General features: G+C 46.4%; 1 protein-coding gene across 3 annotated transcripts in view; it reads right to left on the minus strand.

Moving 5' to 3' along the window:
• Pcif1 (Phosphorylated CTD-interacting factor 1) overlaps positions 1-22,554 on the minus strand; it is a 158,029-nt gene that overhangs the window by 88,778 nt on the left and 46,697 nt on the right. For all 3 annotated transcript variants that reach the window (XM_075675779.1, XM_075675771.1, XM_075675789.1), the window contains exons 7-8: positions 12,028-12,127; positions 1,282-1,444 (exon numbers count right to left, since the gene is read on the minus strand). In XM_075675779.1, coding sequence (XP_075531894.1) covers positions 1,282-1,444; positions 12,028-12,127 — 263 coding nt within the window. The remainder of the gene's footprint in view (positions 1-1,281; positions 1,445-12,027; positions 12,128-22,554) is intronic.

A 22,554-nucleotide genomic window follows, 5' to 3' on the forward strand; every position in this document is an offset into this window, starting at 1 on the left:
AAAGGCTACTCAACAACAGACCATATTCACACTATCAATCAAGTGATAGAGAAATGTGCAGAATATAAGCAACCGTTGTATATAGCTTTCACTGATTACGAGAAAGCGTTTGATTCAGTCGAAACCTCAGCAGTCATGGAGGCATTACGGAATCAGGGTGTAGATGAGCCATATGTAAAAATACTGGAAGATATCTATAGCGGCTCCACAGCCACCGTAGTCCTCCATAAAGCAAGCAACAAAATCCCAATAAAGAAAGGCGTCAGGCAGGGAGATACGATATCTCCAATGCTATTCACAGCTTGTTTACAGGAGGTATTCAGAGACCTGGATTGGGAAGAATTGGGGATAAAAGTTAATGGAGAATACCTTAGTAATTTGCGATTCGCTGATGATATTGCCTTGCTTAGTAACTCAGGGGACCAATTGCAATGCATGCTCACTGACCTGGAGAGGCAAAGCAGAAGAGTGGGTCTAAAAATTAATATGCAGAAAACTAAAGTAATGCTTAACAGTCTCGGAAGAGAACAGCAATTTACAATAGGCAGCGAGGCACTGGAAGTCGTAAGGGAATACATCTAATTAGGGCAGGTAGTGACGGCGGATCCGGATCATGAGACGGAAATAATCAGAAGAATAAGAATGGGCTGGAGTGCGTTTGGCAGGCATTCCCAAATCATGAACAGCAGGTTGCCGTTATCCCTCAAGAGAAAAGTATATAATAGCTGTGTCTTACCAGTACTCACCTACGGGGCAGAAACCTGGAGGCTTACGAAAAGCGTTCTACTCAAATTGAGGACGACACAACGAGCTATGGAAAGAAGAATGATAGGTTTAACGTTAAGGGATAAGAAAAGAGCAGATTGGGTGAAGGAACAAACGCGAGTTAATGACATCTTAGTTGAAATCAAGAAAAAGAAATGGGCATGGGCAGGACATGTAATGAGGAGGGAAGATAACCGATGGTCATTAAGGGTTACGGACTGGATCCCAAGAGAAGGGAAGCGTAGCAGGGGGCGGCAGAAAGTCAGGTGGGCGGATGAGGTTAAGAAGTTTGCAGGGACGGCATGGCCACAATTAGTACATGACCGGGGTTGTTGGAGAAGTATGGGAGAGGCCTTTGCCCTGCAGTGGGCGTAACCAGGCTGATGATGATGATGATGATGAAGTTTTGTAACAACAATTTTTTTTTTAATGAGACCCATGAATTTTTTTGTAGTATGATTAAATCTTATTTAGTACACTAGCAATGATCAGTGACAAATGCTGTTTCTTGCTTACCTTCAATGCCATGCTGGTTGAGAATGGTCCAATGCTTTTCCCGTATCTTCTTCACATTTTCGACAGACATATGATATATTTTGGCACATATCCCTTCTACTGAAGAACGGGCTGCCTGGACTAAATGTGGCTGACACTGTTTTTTCAGATGGGCCAGGCGTTCCTGCAGAATAATTCAAGGCAGAGTACAATCCCACTAAAGAATCGCCTGTGAAAGCTTCCATTGTGACTGCTATATTGTAGCTGTAAACCTCTACACGCTTTTCCATAATTAGTTAGTGGCAAACGTAATAATGTGCCATAAGTGAACAATTATGCACTGCTGTCAGTTCATAGAGAACTTTAACTCTGTATTTTTTTCGCCCAGCTTGAAGCATAAAAATCAAGCACTATGTTTAAGCTGTTAATTGAAAAGAAATAAATCTTCATAACATTATGACAACTGACTGTTTTTTTTTCTGACTATTTACAGTAAACTCTCACTATAGTAAAGTAATCATTATATGAAATTATATTCTTTAAAACCAGAACTTAATTAAAAGTGTAGGAGCAGTAAGAGAGCCATAACATAGCACGATGTACTCTAACAGCAGAGAAACTTAATGAACTTTTATCGAAACAAAGCTGCACTCGATAGTGGCAGTATGACCATGGCGAAACTCTTGACACCTATGAATGTTAGTACTAAGGAGCTGCTGCCAAGTGGCGAAGTGACGTTTGCAGCGCTTTTCGTCTCGGCAGGTTGGTCAGGAGAAATGCAAAGGGCCATTGTTTATGCTGAACTGACTGGTCATGTGAACATTTCCCACTTGGGCATTTTGTATTAAGCAAAATCAGATTGCTCCTGCACTCTGAATAATCCGGCCCAAAATGCATGCACTGAGGTAGGAGTAATGAAAAACTTCAAATGAATCAATATTTTGAATAAAGTGATTTCGTTATAACGATAGTTTACTGTGCATAATCACCAGTATGCATGACTAGTTCTTGGTCGTAAGCTTCATTATTCTACATGAAGAATGTCATTAACACAGCAGTGAACATCACAGAAGCAGTGCGTGTGCACCTCCTACCCATCAATTTCCAGGTAGTTCAATATAATGACACGTACATTACCACCAGCCTTCCCTCGGTGACATTTTCACCCTTCACTGCCTTTTTCATTGTCAGCTCCACTGATGGTTTCTCGCTGAGATGCTGAGCAGCAGCAACCACTTGCACTGGCACATTTCCACCACAAATGTCAAAAGCCCTACCAAAGCATGCGAAAATGTGTACCACTTATATTTACTTTAAATCATTATATATATCTATATATATATATATATATAAACACTAGGTGGCAGTAATGATGTTGGAATGAAAAGTTTCATATTGTTGCAAGGTGCAGACAAGCATGAATATTGTTTATGCAAGGCGAATGCTGAAGACACCAGCTGACACTAGAACATGGCGGCTGAAGCCCCCAGCAACAACAACACATCTTCGTCATCGTCTCTTGTCCGCACATCCTGTTCTGCATCATGACGCTGCGCCGCCAAGGTTGGAGCACTGACCCGGCACAAGCAAGTATGGCCCGGCAAAGGCACACACGTAGGGCTTCAAACGGGAGACATGAACACCACCAGTTCTTGGCTGTAGGGACGATGGGCCTGGCTCTTCGGGAGCAATCTCGTATGTGACATCCGAAAGCTGCCGCACGATTCGGTAGGGAAATGAATATCACGGGAGAAGTTTTTCCGATAAGCTCGCACGAGGAGATGGTGACCAGAGGAGCACGAGGGAGCCAGGTAAATACTGCACGTCCCTATGGTTCGTATCATAACGGGACTTCTGGGAAGCCTGGGAATCAGTGAGGTGAGCCCAGGCAATCTGACGGGCCTGTGCTGCCATAGAAATCGCATCATGGGCATAAGCAGCGTGCGACTGTGTGACTTGTGGAAGTACAGTGTCCAGGGGCAAAACGGGATCATGGCCAAACAGTAGATAACAACACAGTGAGTAACCTGCAGTGTCATGGCGGGACAAATTGTATGCCAAGGAGACATACGGCAGAGCGACGCCCCAGTCCTGGTGGTCTGGAGAAATATACATAGCTAGCACGTCGGTAAACGTTTTGTTCAGTCGCTCTGGGAGACCGTTAGTCTGTGGATGGTAAGCAGTGGCTATTTGACGCTCAGTACAGCATAGGCTGAGGATATCATGAATGACCTTAAACAAGAAGTACCGTATAGTGCGGAATATAGGTCGAGGTTTTTTCCAAAAAATATTGCTAAAAGGTCACCCCTCGACTTATATACCGGCCCTTGGCACAACATGAATAGTCGTCTGGCAACATGTAAGTGTGCAGACCTTTCGGAATCCGCATCGTTAGACAGTTTTAGTATAGCGTACGCTATACCATTGCGTACGCTAAAAAATAGCGTATCGTCACTGCGCATGCGCTGAATGCTAAACGAAATAGCGGGTATAGTGGGCGTACGCAACGCAAACGAGTTAGCCTTAGCGTTTTTGCGGGGTTTGCGGAGCTTGCGGGAAACATGGCGGCGGTCCCGGCTGCCCACTTCAAATTGAATTTGGCGTTGCTTTCGTAAAATGCACTTCGTCCGTAGCAAATGACTTTGTAAACGGCTTTCGCTTAGTCTCAGGCCGCTTCGACGACAGAGTATTATGGATAACCTCGTGGTGTTTTCGAGATCGCTTCTCGTTTCGAACGAGTCGAAGCCTAACGAAAGAAACATTCGAGATGTCAGCGCCACCTGTCGCTAAAGGCGCGGAATAGCCGCAACGACGGCATATGGCCTCTGAAATCCGAGGATATAGCCGGCCAACTAAAATTGTAGAAAACGTGCGCTGCTTAGCGTACACTATATTATAGCGTATAGCGTACGCTATAGTTGCGGACGCTAAACTAAAACTGTCTGTTATCGCCTCCTTGGTGACCGACGCGGCCCAACGATAACGTGGCCTACGCAGTTGGACCGACACTATCTTCCCTTTTTGTGCAGCGATCGTTCCTGGCGTTGCTAATTTCCCGACAACCCGCAAAATGAGCACGAGTACTTGACATCAGTTCACCGCGGCGTTTAAAAGGAAAGTCATCGAATATGCTGAAATGCATGGGAACATGTCTGCCCAGCGGCAAGTTGGTGTCTCGGAAAAAAGCGTCCGGTACTGGCGAACGCAGAAAGTCAAGCTGTCTGCCTGCAACGCGTGGAAAACGTCCTTTCGCGGGTGCCGCGCGGTGCACCCGGAGCTCGAAGACAAGGTGGCGGATTTCGTCCGCGAGCATCATGCCAGATCTTTGCCAGTGACAGCGGAACTCATCCGCATCAAAGCTATTGAGATCGCCCGATAATCCGGACTGCCCAAGGAACAATTCAAGGGCTCCATTTATTGGGTTCGTCGCTTCATGCGACGCAAGGGATTCGCACTTCGACGGCGCACATCAATCTGCCAGAAGCTGCCAGAGGCATACGAGGACAAGCTGGTCCGATTCCAGCGCTATGTTATCCGTCTCCGGCAGCAGCATGGCTACATGTTGGGACAGATCGGCAACGCGGATGAAACGCCAGTGTGGTTTGACATGCCGTCGCCCACCCCAGTGTGCGAATGCGGCGCAAAGAAGTCAAGCTTCTTTCTATGGGGAACGAGCATTCGCGCTTCACGGTGATGCTCGCGTGTACTGCAGACGGCAGAAAGCTGCCCCCATACATAATCTTCAAGAGGAAGACGCTGCCGAAAGAGGCTTTCACGCGGGATGTTGTCATTTGCGTGAATGAAAAGGGCTGGCTATATGGACGAGGCCCTCATGCTTAATTGGATTAAGACCGTCTGGAATCGGCGACCCGGCGCACTCCTGCGGTGTTCGAGCATGCTCGTTTTGGATGCCTTTCGCGGGCACTTGACCGCAGGTGTGAAGCAGGCACTCCGTGACGGCAGGACGGAACTCGTTGTCGTTGCGGGAGGCATGACCTCAACACTTCAGCCACTGGACGTCATGCTCAACAAGCCCTTTAAAGACTGTGTCCGTGAACAATATCAGTGGATGGCCGGCGACAACCCGACGACCCCAACCGGCCGGCTGCACAGGCCACCTCTCACCACTGTGGCCAAATGGGTGTCGCGGGCTTGGCGTTCGCTGCCCGACGATATGTTGATGCGGGCATTCAAGAAGTGTTGCATTAGCAACTCCTTGGATGGCACCGAGGATGACATGTTGTGGGACGCAGCCAGCGAAAAGCAGTCGTCTTCGGACGAGAGTTCAGACAGCTCAGACGAATGAGCACGTGACGATTCTGGCAGCACCACTAAATAAAACAAAGTTTTGTGCCTTATAATTTTTATGTTGACTTCTTTGTTTCAATGTAAGGGGGTCGACCTATATTCCACCTCGACCTATATTCCGCATTATACGGTAACGTCCGCAATCCGTGAGGAGCTGACGTGGAGCACCATGATGCAGGATGACACTGTTAGGAGAAAATCCACGACGTCAGTGGCACAACTTGTAGGCAGAGCCCCTGTAATGGCGAAGCGCATAGCATAATCGGTTGCAACTGCAACCCATCTGTTGGCCTTAGTTGAGAAAGGGAAATGGCCAAGTAGGTAGAGTCCCACGCAAAAGAAAGGTTCTGTGGGAATATTGATGGGTTGCAAAAGCCCAGTTGGAGCCATGGGAATGGGCTTCCGGCATTGGCACAGGTAGCAAGCAGTCACATACCGGCCCACAGAGCGGTAGAGATCAGGCCAGAAGAAACGGCGCCAGACTCGGTCAAAGGTGCGAGTGACACCAAGATGCCCAGCAGTGGGCGTGTCGTGGAGGTGTTGAAGCACAGTGCATTGAAGGTGCCCTGGTACGGCCAGCAGTAGGTCAGCACCATGAGGGCACAAGTTGCGTTTGTACAGGACTCCGTCGGAAATACAGAAGAGACGCAGAGAAGGGTCAGGAGTTGGAGAGCTTAACCGATCTATGATAGGTCGCATAAGGGATCATGGCGCTGTTCATTGCCAATGTTGAGGAAGCCTGAGATGGACATAATACTGGTGTCGGATTTGAGGTCTGCGGCTTTCGGTGGTTCAAAAGGATGGCGGGACAAGCAGTCGGCGTCCTGATGCAAACGGCCGGATTTGTACACTACATAGAAAGTGTACTCTTGCAAGCGCAATGCCCAGAGACAAAGATGCTCATAGGATTCTTCAACGAGGAGAGCCAGCAGAGCGCGTGGTGGTCGGTAATTACGTGGAAATGGCGACCAAATAGGTATGGGCGAAACTTCACTATCACCCAAACCAGTGCTAGGCACTCTCGCTCCGTGATAGAATAGTTGCACTCGGCTGTGGACAGAAGACTGCTTGCGTAAGCGATAACGCACTCTTGACAGCGCTGAATCTGGGCAAGAACATTACCAATGCTGTGACCACTAGCATCTATACGGATTTCAGTGGGTGCTGAAGGGTCAAAATGGTGGGAGCTCATCAAGAGTCTGATGAGAACTCTGAAGGCTTCGGCCTGCCACAGTCCCTACACGAAAGTGACGTCATTCTTTTAAAACTCGGTGAGAGGACGCGTGCAATGTCAGCAAAATTTTTAACAAAGTGACAAAAATAAGAGCATAAGCCTAGGAAGCTGCAAACATCCTTAACTGAGCATGGCATAGGAAAGTCTTGCACGGCTCGTACGTTGGCCGGGTCAGGTTAAATTCATTGGTGTTTACAAGGTGCCCGAGAACAGCTATTTCACGATGACCGAAGTAACACTTTGATGAGTCGAGTTGAAGCTTCACAGCGCAAGGACAGCAAGGACAGTCACAAGACGCTCAATGTAGGTTTCAAAGGTTAAAGCAAAAATTATTACGTCGTCAAGATAACACAGACAGATGGTTCACTTCAAGCCTCAAAGAAGGGTGTCCATCATTCTCTCGAACGTCGCTGAGGCATTGCAAAGTCCGAAGGGCATGACTCTGAATTGAAAAAATCCATCAGGCGTAATAAAGGCTGTCTTCTCGCAATCCTTGTCATCAACAGTGATTTGCCAGTAGCCCGACCGGAAGTCAATCGAGGAAAAATTTTTCGCCCCATGTACACAGCCAAGTGCATCATCGATAAGAAGCAATGGATACACATCCTTCTTGGTGATCGTGTTCAGATGGTGATTTCAAGGTGTTATCCGTTTTCTTGACCAGGACAACTGGTAAGGTCCATGGGCTAGCGGAAGGCTCGATAATGTTCTTCAGCATCTTCGCGACTTCGCTTTGCAGCAGATACCCGGCAGAGGCGGTGATGGATGGGACTTGCGTCGCCGGTGTGAATCCATAGGTGACTACGGTTGTCTGGCCGAACGAACGTGACTGAAATAAAAAATATTGCGGTAACTAAACAGAGTGCACCTACGGTCTGCAGTTTGAGCTGGAGAGAGGTCGGTAGCAATTATTTTATCAATGTCGTGGTAGGGTGACGAAGCCGAATGGGAACATGCGACGATAGGGCTGACAGAGGCAGAAATGGTGGGTGCAAACGGAGATATCTGGTACTCGTGCACAGGTGTCAGGACGGGCCACTGTCATGTTACCAGGAAGAACATGTGCAACAGACCCAAAGTTGAGAAAGGGAAGCCAAGTAGAATTATCGACAATGGTAACAACGGTACTTGGGAGTGCGATGCTATGCTGTGGAATAACGTCGACAAGCGGGGAGACGATGTAGTCGCCATCGGGAACATGTGGTCGAGCATTAAAAGGTACAGTAGTAGCAGCTTGAGACGGCAACCAGGTGAATTCGGCAGAACACAGGGAGGGATGATGTGCATCAGAAACAAAGTAGCTGTAGAAGGAAGGTCCAAATGCACACCTGTAGCGCAGTCTATTAGGGCAGAATGGGTCGAAAGAAAGCCCAGCCCCAAAATCACGTCATGCGGACAACGCTCTAACACAATAAATAAGACGATGGTTTGGTGGCTGGCAATCGCTACTCATGCGGTACACATACCAACAACCGGTGGCGTACTGCCGTCAGCAACACATACTGTGCATGGTACAGCATGCGTGAAGACCTTTCTCAGTCTTTTGCGAAGGGCGGCACTCATTACAGACATCTGCACACCGGTGTCGACGAGGGACTTGACTGGAATTCCATCCACCTCAACGTCTAATATACTTGCCTAATGTAGCTTGCCATTGCCTAATGGTAGGCAATGTGATCAGAGGATTTGCAAGCCGGGTCGTTGATGCAGCGTCACCTCCGAGAGCTGCATCAACAAGTTTTCTAGTGGCATGAACGTAGGGGAAGAAGAGCGGCGGGCATGCGGCGAACGAGACCGACAACTTAGGGGCGATGGTGACCAGCTGGTTCCGAAGGTCGCAGGTATGTTGTCGGTATTTGTAGATGAAGGACGCACAGAGAAACGGGGAGCGACGGTGAGTTGGAGCCACTTGGAACGGGGAAGCAATGGTTGGGTGGGGCCGGTCCTGATCGACAGCGGCATTACGAATGGGGCAGAGACAGGAGGCCTAAATTTGCTATATCTTGTCTGACAACAGCCTGTACAAGTGATACAAAACATGAGTTGTCTGGGCAATGCTGACGTGGAACGGCAAGAGACATGGCTTCGAGCTCGCGATAAATTAACCGTGTCAAATTTTCTTGTCCAGACAGAGGAGGTCCACATGGCTGTTCCTCACACGAAGACATCGACGCTGATTTGGTAGCCTGTTGAACTGCTGCATAATGCAGCGACTCTTCATCAGTTCGAAATTGCGGCATTTCTTTATTATCGTGTCCACTGAGTCATAGCTCTTGCAGATACCGTATTTACACGATTGTAAGTCGACCACTTTTTTAAAATTTGAGAATCTGAAGTGGGGGGGGGGGGGTCGACTTACAATCGAAACCAAAACATGGCACCGCCAAAAAAGCGAGACCAACGGGAGCTACAATGTAGTTACAATTTTATGTTTGCTCTATGGCCCTACCCATAGCTTTTCGCTATCCCGCGTGTTTGTTCGCTTTTCGGAAGGGTTTTTCAACATTTTTGAGAGTTTTATAGTGGCCGCATGAGTGCACGCAACACTTATGGGGGGGGGGGGGGTCGATAGTTGATGGAAGCGCCGCTGTTCCCTTTCGCGGCGGCACCTTCAAAACGGCGGCGCTGACGGGGTGTATCGCGGGTTCATTTCCCTGTTGCGCGTAGCTTTTTCTATAGTTTGACGAAAGGCATTGGTTTGATGCATTCCACTTGACTGCCGGCTATGTGCTACTTCTATGCTTCCTCAGTCATCATGAGTGCTCCAGGCCCACCAATCATTCGGCACTCATTCACAGCAGCGTTCAAGAGGGCCGCCATCCTTTATGCCGAAGAAGCAAATCACTGCGCAGTAGACCGCAAGTTCAATGTTTCTGAATGGGTGGTGCGAGAGCGGCGACTGCAGCGAAGCGAAATTTTCACCTGTGACGGCAAGTGAAAAATTTCCCATGTGTCGAAGTCTGGACGCTTTCCGGAGCTGTAGGCTAAACTTGCGGCGTACGTCGCTGAAATGAGTGATCGGTCCCTGTCAGTGCAGTGCGACATGGTCATGAAATAGGCCCGGACCTTCGCCTGCTCCACTGTGAGTACGAGTGGCTGGCGGCAGAAGACTGCGAACTTACGCCAATCAGACCTGTCAAAAGAGTCTCCCCGACTGCTGCGTGTGGTTGAGTGCATTCGGCATGGGCTGCTGTTCCACAAGATGTCGTAGTGCGGTCGTTTGCCAAATGTGGAATTTCGCTGGACGACGACACGCTGTGGGACCGTAACAGCGATGACGATGGCAGCACTAGTGAAGACGAGTAGTCCAGTGACCATGTCAGCTACTAATAAATTTTCGTTATGGAATGCACCCTCGGGTATATACTCATTTTTTTTTCCTGTCACGCTATATGGGGGGGGGGGGGGGGTCGACTTACATTCAAGTCGACTTACAATCGTGTAAATACGGTAAGCAGGTTGAATGCGCCATATGCTATGCCCTTCGGGATGTGGCCAATTTTGTCGGTCTCGTTCACATCTTTCTCAACTTTACGACAGAGTGCGAAGACATCTTGAATATATGCCACGTAAGATTCTGTTGGCGTTTGGGCACGGGTCAATAGCTCCTTCTTTACTGCCAGCTGACGGACAAAGGGCTTTCCAAAGAGGTGTAGAAGCTTCTGCTTGCAGACGTCCCAACTTGTTATGTCGTGTTCGTAGGTCTTGTACCATGCTGGCGCTGTGTCTTGGAAGTAGAATATCACATTCACTAGCATTAGCGTTGGGTCCCACCGATTATTTTCACTTACACTAGGAAATCAAGTCTTCAACGTCACCAGGAAATCCAGGCTTCAACGTCCATACGATCGATACCATTGAAGGTCCCTGGGTCTTGCGGCTGGGACCACACAACAGAGGTCAGCGTTTGCGGCACCGGAGGTGGGTCATGGTGGTGCTTTGGCTGTCGATCACTGTGTCAGATCATTGTGTCAATGTGTCAATCATTGTGTTTTTTTTTTTTGGCTTCCCGACCTCTTGATGTGTAACTGATGTCTTTAGACCTTGTCATGTTCATATGCGGCAGTATTTGCAATCACCTATATATATATATTGTTAGTTTCAATCAAAATTTAGTTGAGTTAGTGCTCGTCCTGTCTGCTTCTAGTATGTGTCCGTCTCACTTCACGCTACAATCCAAGATCATGTCAAAGCTCATGCGGCAACCGCTGCGGAGCTCCGTGTTGGTACCCCACATCTCCAACAAAATGTTGCAAGACGGAGACAAGCAAGAATGTTGTTTATGCAAGGAGAATACTGAAGGCACCAGCTGACACTAGGACATGGTGGCCGAAGCCCTCAGCAACAACAACACTTCTTCGTCATCGTTTTTTATCTGCCCGTCCTGTTCTGCATCGCGACAATATCTACAATAGTTGTTTTCTGTTGGGTAATGACCACTGTGATATGCAGGTTCACTGCACAAGTGGGCTTTTCATCAATACTGTGCCAGCATCGGCAGGTAGGACGTAGGACAAATGCATGCAAAATTTTTTTGAGAGAGCAGCAGAAACGCTTTGGAGCTTAACATCGTTATGGCTAGTGTCAAAAAAGATGGTTGTGCAAAAACATGCCATCCTGCATAACGCCAAAGCTTACGGATTGTGTGCAGAAACACATTGTGTGCTTTTGTTAGCCATTTAGTTGGCTTGTCTGTCACTGCCAGCTCAGAGAAGCTTACACCCATTCCTGCTTAAACAGAAACACTGATCACCATCAAGAAATGGTGCCAACAATGTGACAGATACATTTTGTTACTTATACATTGGTTCTGCTCACGGAGTTTGGGGACATGTATACATGGCATGATAAGCATCCATTAAATTGAAACTTGAATGCAGGGTAACTTCACTAGACAGAAAAAACACAGAGACTTTATGGGAGCAACAGAGGAGAATTACAAAATTTATTATCTTACAGACTTATTCACATTGAGCAACTACACTACAATTAAATGAAAGCACAACAATCTGTTTAATGCAGATTTCATTATATCGGTTCATTTCCTGCTTCCATAAACATCAGGTTACCGTCACTATTTACCCTCTGTGGACTTTCAAAGGACAAGGTAATTCAACTATATGCGAAGTGCAACAACACATTCACAAAGTCTGTATTAATGAGATTATTTTATGCTACATAAAGGTATTAAAGAAAGGAAGCAGTGGTTCCACAGGTATGCTTACCAAATGGTCATCGTAAGTGGCATTCAACGTTTTTCTCAACCAGTGAAATGCATCTTCAACATTCCATTTCACAATCTTGCGACTTTCTGGACTTGCATTGCTAGCAAAAAAAAAAAAAGCATTTCAAGCTTTGCCATTGAAGCAGAAGCATTCACTGAAAGAAAACGTGCAAAATTTGGGATTATATGGCCAAATCTATGACGCGGTCATAAGAAAATTCGGGAACTTCATTATTGCATACCAATCCCCCAAAAGTCAAACTGAAAAAAGGAGTTTTTTTTTATTAAATGCAACATGTCTGTACCACTTATTCACTTGCTTTTATTTGTGAAGAATACTCTTTTTGAGTAGCCAATTATCACAAGTAAATGCCTAAAAGGACATTAAAGAGAAAAATTATTTGCACTGTATTAGTAGATTACCATTTTACAATACTAAAAAAGCAAATCTGTAGATGAGGCTTGGCAAGCCAGAAAAGAAGCAAGAGCGAAAGACTGCTGGCGGCACCATGTTGAAGTTCCCGCACCAGCTCCCCGTGAAGTCATGGACTTTGACAGCGTCTGGTCGGGTCTAGTGAATTATTTATTGGTAAAGATGACTAAACTGTGTTCTAAAAAGCCAAAGACCAAATTAGTTCAGTCTTTGGCCATAACATCACACTGACGTACTAGCACTGGGATTTTGTCCCACAATTCAAATACTGGAACCTCGACTTTTAATTTCTCATCTAACAATTAACCTATTACTATGCGTAATTGATGAAAACAGTTTTAAAGTAATAATTTATCAGCATAAACTGATGTAATGTTTATCTTTAGTGTTCCTTTAAAGCTGGACTACACAGAGCAAACAACCAGCATCCAAGTGACATACTTTGCCCGGAGGTGAATGCCGGGCGCCCAGCTTAAAAAACCTTCACAACCACCGCCAATTTAGCCTGACCGTAAAAGTTTACTTGGAGAATGACGTCACTGGAAACATCCAAAGGGAGGCAGTGGTCACGAGCCAATCAACAAATAGCGTTATGCCCAAGCTTCTGCTTCATCTGCTTGCAATGACAGACGGCCTATAGGCTATGGCAGTACCCCATAACGAGCAAAACTCCATCGTTATCACCTAAATACATGCTTTGTATGGCACCAAATGCAACGTTTTTAAGAAAGTGTGGCCTCATCTTGGATCAGTGAAATGACTACCGTATAATCTCAAGTAAGGGCCGCACATGTGTATGGGCTGCACCTACTTGAAAGCCAGAAATACTGAAAATTTTAAAAAATTTCGACCGACAAGCAATGGGTGCATATGCAGCATCAGCGTGCACTGACGCTGTGAATTTTCACATGCCACGAATTTTTGCAAATTTTTGTGAGCCGCTACTAAATGGCAAGAACTGCCCTTTGAGCTCTAACGTCCAGGTCACAACCACGATAGGCTTTTCCAAGGTCTTCTATGATGGTGCACCAGTTTCGGTGCCATCTTTGTGCACTTACGTTGCGCAGCCAGCTCATGTGTGAGCTGCCGAAAGACAGCAATGCAGAGGAAGCGTTTCATGGCATACGATGCTCCATTTTAGCTCAAGGCGGTTGCGCATGCCGAAGAGCACGGTAAGCAAGCAGCTGGCCACAACTTTCGCGTCAACAAAAAGTGCATAGGTCAGTGGCTGAAGCAGAAAGATTTTGCCACAGCGAACAGATTAAGAAATGCATGCCATGGGAAAGCAGGCATGTTCCCGGAATTAGTAGTAGCAAAAATTAGACTAGAAATGGACCAGTCATATGCAAGGGAATCGCCTCGTCAAGATCGAAACAAAAAAGTGTGGCCCTTACACAAGACTATATGATACGGTACAGTCCACTTATAACGGTACCACATATAACAATATATCGGTTACAACAATGAGTCGACTTTATAGTATCAATTTATGCATTAGGGCTGTGAGAAAAAAACACACATATATAACAATGTTATTTACCACATATTGGATATAATGATCAAAATTCTGCCTTCTGGGCGGCATTTTCCATGCAAAATGATCTAAAAATTAGCGTTGCTAAGTTCCCCTGAACCGACCCAAGGCAAAAAGTTTGCGTACGTGAGTTTGTATCTGCCGCCATTACCGTGCGAAAGCCATGGAGAGTATCGCAAGTTGGCGCAGCATGCCCCAAGATGGCTCCAGCTGCTTTGCATCCGCATCGCCGGTGAGCGTTCAGACACAGGAAAAAAAAAAGAAAGCAAGAAGCGAACCGCATCTGCACTCCCTCCCTCTCTCCCTCTCTGCCTCGGCAAGCATGGAAATGCACCACGGAAGCAGCAGTGGGTGCACGGCAAGGTGCAAAGCTGTCTCGCTTGAGACGAAGGAGCAACTTTTGCAAGACTCAAAGCACGAGTTCGTACAGTCGATGACATCGACAATTCTGAAAACCGGGAGCGCCACGATTATGAAGGCTAGAACCAGTGACCATGCCAATCAACAAAAATGGCAGGCTTTGTGCGCCAGGGCGAAAACCCCCCCGTGTAAAAACAACACAGTCGCAGCCGCTGACATTACTGAATTCTGGAAGCATGTCGCTACTAACAATAAAATAGTGGTGCATTGATTGAGAAGTTTCTGAGTGCAGATAGCGCTGCCTCGTTCTGCGAAGAATCTCTGGCAGGGCAATCACTGTCATGACAGACGGCAGCGTTGTGCAACGGAGGCAACGACAGCAGCGGCAGTGACGACGAGATTGACAGTGGCCCGTCTTTGACACTGACCCCAATGTTCACGTAAAGTGCACTCGGTAGAGTCACTCATTGAGTTCCTGCACAATAAATTATCACCGCCAGTGTTCGCGCAGCCGCTGGACGCGATGCTTACCACGGTTGTGAACCTGAAACTTACGCGAAAGCAAGCACAGATATCCGGCTATTTCAGCGCGCCCAACACTTGACACGCTGTTTAGAGGTATGAATAAACATTTCATTTTTACACCCAATTTTCTAGAACGTCAATTCTTTATCGTAAGTGGCAAATTTGGTTTCGGAGCTACGAGGGTATGTTCGGCAGCTTTTTTTTTTTTTGCAGCAGTCCAGATATAGCGATGATCGGTTACAACGATCGGAGTTTTCATTCTTCTTGATATTGTTATAAGTGGACTGCACTGTATATTTGAATGCACCGCCAGGAATAAAGAATGTGATAATGCAATAACGTGCATGTACAATTTTCAAGGTACAGTAAAACCTCGTTAATTTGGAACATCGCATAATTCAGATTTACCCTCTGGTCTTGACAGCCGTATGCATGATTTAATGGCATTAAGCTCTTGTTTCACTGATTTGGATACCACTTGAAGCGCAAGTGTGACATATGTGCGATGCAAAAGAGAAAAAGCGGCATTCGTCCCACTGAATTGAAACAGCAGAGTCTGCATTGCTTAGTATTCAGCAGAAACAGTCCGCAATCACCGGAACGTTTCATACTTATTTGTGCCTTTAAGTCTTTATTCTTGCATTTATTGCTGTACATGAGAGTGCATTGGCCACGTGGTCCCAAACTGCATCATCGCCATATATGTTTGCGTCGATAGCTGCCATGGTTTTGCCAGAGGCAGCTGCGAAAAGCACTCTGTTTCAGTAGTTCTGCGCAGGAGCAAGGCTATGCGACCCGCAAGCGCAGATTCTTGCGCAGCCAGATGTAGTGCCACAGTTCGAAAGCTGTTGGACGACTAAATGGCCTTGACAAGTGGTCTTGTCGGCGGGTGTTCACTTCGAAGCTGCTCTGTAGGTTGTAGGGCAGTTTATTGTGCGATTCTGCTTCATTTTTAATAAAATGGTTATTGAGGCTCTATGATACCTAAAATAAAGTTTATTCACTTGTTCAAATGAAAAGCTGTAGAGAACAAAAAGATTAAGGCAAACGCTGCCACACAGACATCATTTCACATTTAAGAAGTACAGTGCAGTCCACTTATAGCAATACCAGGTATAACGATATAACGGTTATAACGATGGGTCAAGGTCACTGTCATTTTATGCATTAGGTCTACGGGAAAAAAAAAAGAACATATATAACGATATGATATTCACCACATATCGGACATAACGATCAAAATTTTGCCGTCAGGATAGCGTTTGCCATGCAGAATAATCGTGACATTTGCGTTGCTTGGTTTCCGTGAAACAAACGCTGCCGAGACGGGCTGATGTTCACCTACGCGAGTTTGCATCTGCCACCATTGCCGCACAGCACGTCCCGCAGCGGCCGTACCGCCCACGCACCCTAGAGCATTGTGAGTTGGCGCACCACGCCACAATATGGCACCAGCTGCTTCACGTTTTCACATTGCGTCACCCACAATCGCACTGAAAGAGAGAGAGACAGAAAACCGAGAAAAAAAGGTGAAAAGCAAAGCAGTGTGGTGGCGCCCATCCCCCCCTCCCCTCAGTCCCTCTTGCAGCGAGCGCAATAGTAGCTTCACAGCTGAAGCCACCAAAGCAGCAGACAGCCCAGTTTGAAGATGGCGCCGACAAAGTGCAAAGCTCTATCGCTTGACACGAAGATGCAAATTTTGCAGGATTTTCGATGCGGCTTCAAGGTGAGCGCCCTCGTGAAGAAATATGAGTTCACTCGGTCGACAATATCTACAATTCTGAAAACCGGGAGAACCACGATAGTGAAGGCAGGAAGTATTAGTGGCCATACCGATCAGCGGAAAAGGGTTAGGGACCCTTTGTAGGCAGATGTGGAGGAGTCGCTTGACCAGTGGTTTATCACAACCCACACACATAATGTGCCAATCCGTGGGATAATACTTGCTGCCAAAGCAAAAAACTTCGCTTTTCTTCTGGGACGGTCAAATTTTGAGCCTGGAGGAGGCTGGATTCAGCGTTTTAAAGAGCGGCATGGCATTGTTTATAAATATGTGGCAGGGGAAACAGCGTCCTTGGATACGCAGGCGAAGCAGCAGTGGCTAATGACAAAGCTGCTTGTGTGCTGGAGCATTACACAGACAAGAATATTTACAACGGTGACGAAACTGCTCTTTTTTCACATCTTGCCAGCGAAGACACATGCTTTTAAAGGAGATACATGCCCCAGCGGGAAGCACTGTAAACTTAGGGTGACTGTGTTGCTGTGCGTTAGCAGGAACGGGAGCCATCGCCTCAAGCTTTAGATTATCGGGCGATCTAAGAAGCCAGCATGCTCCAAGAATCAGCACATCCCCGTCCACTATCGCAGCAATAGAAGACATGGATGACCCGCGACTTGTTCGAGGAGTGGCTGCTCGAGTTGGACAGCATAATTTAAAGTCAAGGAAGAAGAGTAGTGTTGCTACTGGACAACTGTAGCGCATACAATGTTAACCCGAAAATGACATCGGTCAAATTGATGTTTCTGCCTCCCAACACGACAGCAGGCCTGGAGCCATTGTACGCCTACATGATCGCAAACATTAAGGCTTTATATCGGCGGCGCATGCTGGAGCGACTAATCTGGAGTGGTCATTGACCGCACAGCTCCTGGCACGTCGGGCCATGCAGACAACCCCGTGACCTGAAAATCAGCCTTTTGAAGGTTGTGCACTTCGTCTATGGTGCAAGGTATGAGGTGAAGCAGTCCACCCTACAAAACTGCTTCAAAAAGGCAGGCTTTGTGCGCTAGGACAAACCTACCCTCCCTACTCATAGTGAGACCAACACGGTGGATGCCGCCAACTTAACCGAGCTCTACTGTCACTACTGGTGACACAGGTGGTGCGTCGATGGAGGAGTTCTTGACTGCAGACAGTGCTGCCTCGTTCTGCGGTGAGATCACCAACTAGGCGATCGCCGAAGGTGTGCTGTCACGACAGACAGCAATGTTGTGCGAATGTGGCAACAGCAGCAGCGACAGTGACAACGAGATTGGCAGTAGCTCCTTGACCCCAACCTCGATGTCCACGCAAAGTCCACAGTCGTCGATTGACTCCTTAATCAATTTTATGCATTCCAAAGGATTGCCACCAGTGTTCGCGCAGCAGCTGGAAGCTATGCATACTGCGGTTGTGAAGCTGAAAGTGCCACGAAACCAAGTGCAGATTTCAGATTATTTCAGCGCGCCTAACGCTTGACAGAATATTTGGTGCTAGAAATAAAGTTTTGTTTTTCACAGCCTACTTTCTACATCTATTCTTTAGAACAAGTGGCGAATTCGGCTTCGGAGCTACAAAGGTACGTTTGGCAGCTTTTTTTTTTTTTATGGCAGATCAGAGGCCTTTGATCGTGTCTGCCATGCTAAATTCCTTCTAAAGCTTAAACATATACTAGGAGATGGGCCAATTTTTCGTTGGATTAGCAATTACTTATCTGACCGCCGCAAGTTCGTTCAGTTAGGCTCCCATGCTTCTGAAACTGTGCCAGTACTTTCTGGTGTACCCAAGTGTTCCGTTTTGGCCTCTATCCTGTTCCTTTTGTTCATAAAAGACATAACTAATCAGGTTGAAACCAAGATTAGGTTATCTGCAGATGACTGCATCCTGTATAGAGAAGTACTAAACTGGCAAGATCAAATTAGTCTTAATAAGGATTTTTCTTTGATAGCCCAATGGTGTGAAAACTGGCAAATGGCCATCGACTCTGATAATACAGTTTCAATGTCAGTAACAAAAAAGAAATCCAAGCTTACTTTTACATATGGCTGTGATAATACTATACTTAACACTGTTACTCAGTATAAGTACTTGGGCGTTTTGATGTCACCAGACTTAGGATGGTCGGCTCATGTAGAGCACATAGCAAGCAAAGTGATGCAAAAGCTTATGTTCTTAAACCGGGCCCTGCGACACTCTACGAAGGAAGCCAAGCTCTTGGCCTATGTGACAATCATACGTCCTGTCTTAGAATATGCGAACGTGGCGTGACTTCCCTTTGCCCAAAATCAAATAGCTACTCTTGAGGCTGTCCAGTAAAAAGCCGCGAGTTTTATCTGCAACAGACATAGGCGTACTGACTCGCCTGCTCAGATGCTATCCGAGATCGGCCTTCATTCACTAAGCAGTCGTGCAATGCTGTAACGACTCAAATTTTTGCATCTCATCCTGCATAATAAGGTTCGTGTGGATTCTAACACCTATATTTCCTATAACACATTCAGAGAAACCCATCATAAGCATCACCTTACACTCCAAGAATATTCTTGCGCTAACAATACATTTAGTTTTCCGTTTTTTACGTGAGCTGTTCGCGACTGGAATGCTTTAGCCCGGACAGTAGTCGCACAGCCCACTGTTAACAAATTTGTTGAACTTGCTGGCCAAACAGTACTGTCAGAAACGACTAAGTGATGTTATCATCATTGTGTTTAACATTGTTTTATTACTAAGTGTTTTTGGAAATCTGTGATATGAAATTATGGATGATGCTATCATCAATTGTATATCTCATATGCTTGTCCTTCTTTTCTTCCTCTTTTTGCAAAACATCCTATGTAACTGAAATAAGTTGATTATGCATTATGTTTTTGCCATACTCATTGCTGTTAACATAGGTCCATTATCCTTTACACTTACTAAGTACCTTTTTGTATTCTTATGTAAATTCCTGTAATACAATGTTTACAGACCCTTCTAACACATTCCTGTATAAGTCGCTGATGGGATTGACAGTATCACAAAATAAATAAATAAATAAATAAATATATATAGCGATCATCGGTTATAACAATCATAGTTTTCTTATTTCTTGATATCGTTATAAGTGGACTGCACTGTACTAGCAATTAACTGATTTGGCAGTGGCTAAATTTCTATGTGTTGTCAGCACAGCCACAACACCGCAGAGGACCTCCACCTGGGTAGTGCTTCGTCCTTCACAAAAATGGCATCCGCAGACTTGCTTGCGTGGTATCGTTCCAAGCTGCTCTTTTATGCAAAAGGAACAAATAAATTGGCATTGAACATGCTTGCAACAGTGCAAGAGGAGTGCGGTAAACATGCACGAATTCAAATTAAGAAAATGGCAGCACATACGAATGTCAGCGAGCGCACCATGTACAAGTGAATGTTACAAGAGAGATCAAGAGATGGTGTCGCCATCCCGTGCGACATGCTAGCCAAGTGCTCCTTTTGAACCCTCCGCTTACAGTCTCTTTCACCCTCCTTCACCCCTGTATCTAGAAATATCTTGAAGATGCACGCCTTTTTGATATCGGAGCAAATGTGGAACGAATTTTCTACCAGGCTACCACAACAGCCGATTTCACTGCATAGTTGCAGCCTTTACATGCAGCACTCGCCACTAGCAGACGACAGGCTGCGGAAGGGCGTCTTTAAAATGTGTTCGGAACTACTGAAACAGAGTATGGGTTCGTTTTGGCTCGGTGCACATGTTGAGTGCATACCTTCACAACTGCGCGGTGGCTATTCATGATTGCGTTATGCTGGCCACAGTCTCATCTGCAGTGGTTGCAGCGAGCAGTGCACTCAGCATCCGCTTTTTTGAACTCCCTAGCGTCCGCGAAAACGTTAGTAAAAACGAATACATGACATTTACTGCCCTCAAAGGCTCAAATTGCCACAGCCATGTCGGAAATAGTGCTGCCACTATTTCCTGCCAGTATACCTGTGAGGTGTCTCGGTACTCAAAGTGTGTCAGGGGGTGGCAGGTGCATGTGTGTATAATTAAGAAACAAATACAGTCTAACCTCGATATATGATGAATTTCTGCTTGCAGCGAAAAAAACTTCGCTACATTGCAAATTTCATCTGCAAAAATAATTTTACAAATTCCCAGAACATTCCTGGGGGACAGTATCTTGTCAGTAATCACTTATAAACAAATCGCAAGAAAGTCAGGCCATAATAGTGTGGTTATGAGCACCAGCGCACGTGGTGCAGATCGCACCAATAGCAATGCATCGGCGTGGCTCATGGTTCCTGAGATTAGCATTTTGCATTGCGTGATGCCGTTAATCTTGGATGTCATGGCTAACTAGCTTAGTGCCTCCAATTAAAAACAAAAGGTAAAAACAATATGGACATTCATTCTGAGAAGAAAAACATCTGCGAACTTATAAGCACTTCTTATGAGTTGTGAATGCGGAAGCATTATTGTCCTATTCAATGCCACTGAGCGGTCCTTCTAAAGTTTTGTGGTGCGAGTAATATTTGCGTTAATGCTCACTCCGCCCACCACGTATTGGGAGAGTTGACGACGATGGCAGATTTCACTGCCTGCTTCTTTGTTCATTCTGCTGCATTCTTCCGCTCCCTTACTTCGTCTGCGGTGTAATGGTATTTGCGGTGTAGTGGTGTAATGGTGTGCGGTGTTTCACTGCTGCTGAGGTTGCAGCCACTGACAATGAAGTTGCTTCAGGCTACATAGCAGTACATGCTACCCGAGCAAGAAAGCAGTGGCAGCCTGCGGTACCAACACCAAGCATTTCACTGCTGCTGAGGTTGCGGCTGCTGACGATGTGGAGGCTTCAGAATCCATAGTGGTACGTGCTGCCCAAGCCAGCAAGCATGAGCCAGCGTCAAGCGCAAACAAGGCACTCTCGTGACGTGGGGTTGTAGCCTACAGGAAGTTAGGTGCCATCTCGCTGCTACAGACGCCACTGGCTTTTTCGCTGAATGAGCCATCTGACGCTTTTACATCAAAGAAGAAAGTCACAGTTTCGCCAGGAAAGGGGAGCATTGATGGAGATTACAAAGAGACAACTACACAAAGTAACTTTCACAGTTTTATCGGCATCACGCATGCTCAGACAAAGATCACTCGATGGCCAAGAACACTCACTGTTGCAATGCAAGCAAATGATTTGCACTGTGCATTGGAAACTTGAGATTACATGACAGTGAAAACTATAGACGTGCAGGAACAAAATGCACATGAAGGCACTAATGGCTTGACCTTTTCACTTGCCGAAGGTTACCTCCAAGATATGGCGCGTGGCCTGCATATGGACAGCCATGCACAGCTACAGCAAGAGTAGAGGAGAGGAGACGCACATGGTAGGGGAAGCGGGTAGATAAGTGTGCGTCCCCTGCCCCCCTCACCTCTCTAGCGCATGCTTAGTCATGTTAAAGTGCGCTCGTCCCTTCGCCACCTCCCTTGCACTGAAGGAACCATCAGCTCTCGTGTTTCTCTGAGTGCTCCGAGCTGCCACGCACCCGCTGGCCTCTGCAAATTGTCATGCAACAAAGCGCGCAATGCCATTTTCTGTATACTGCATCCCAGCCCGTGCGCTTCAACAGTGTTTTTGCCACTCTCGAACTTTTCATGCGAAAGGAAACCTGCGAATAACTTTTCCTCAGCCGACATTTACATAGCTGTTGCTAGATCAGGGTGTCTACCAAGTTGACATTTCCAAATTCCCTGAGTTTTCCAGGTTTTCCCTGGGTGCCATTGCAAATTTCCCTGAGTGATGCAGAACTATGTTTTATGTCAAGACGGGCTGAAACCATATCGCCTGATGCTGAATCCAATTTGAATACTAAGGAGTAGTGTTTGTGCTATTCAAAAAGAGAATAGAAGGCAGGGGTTAGTAAAATGCACAGCATATAAAGT

Source organism: Dermacentor variabilis, chromosome 1, assembly GCF_050947875.1.
Source record: "Dermacentor variabilis isolate Ectoservices chromosome 1, ASM5094787v1, whole genome shotgun sequence".
Taxonomy (NCBI): domain Eukaryota; kingdom Metazoa; phylum Arthropoda; class Arachnida; order Ixodida; family Ixodidae; genus Dermacentor; species Dermacentor variabilis.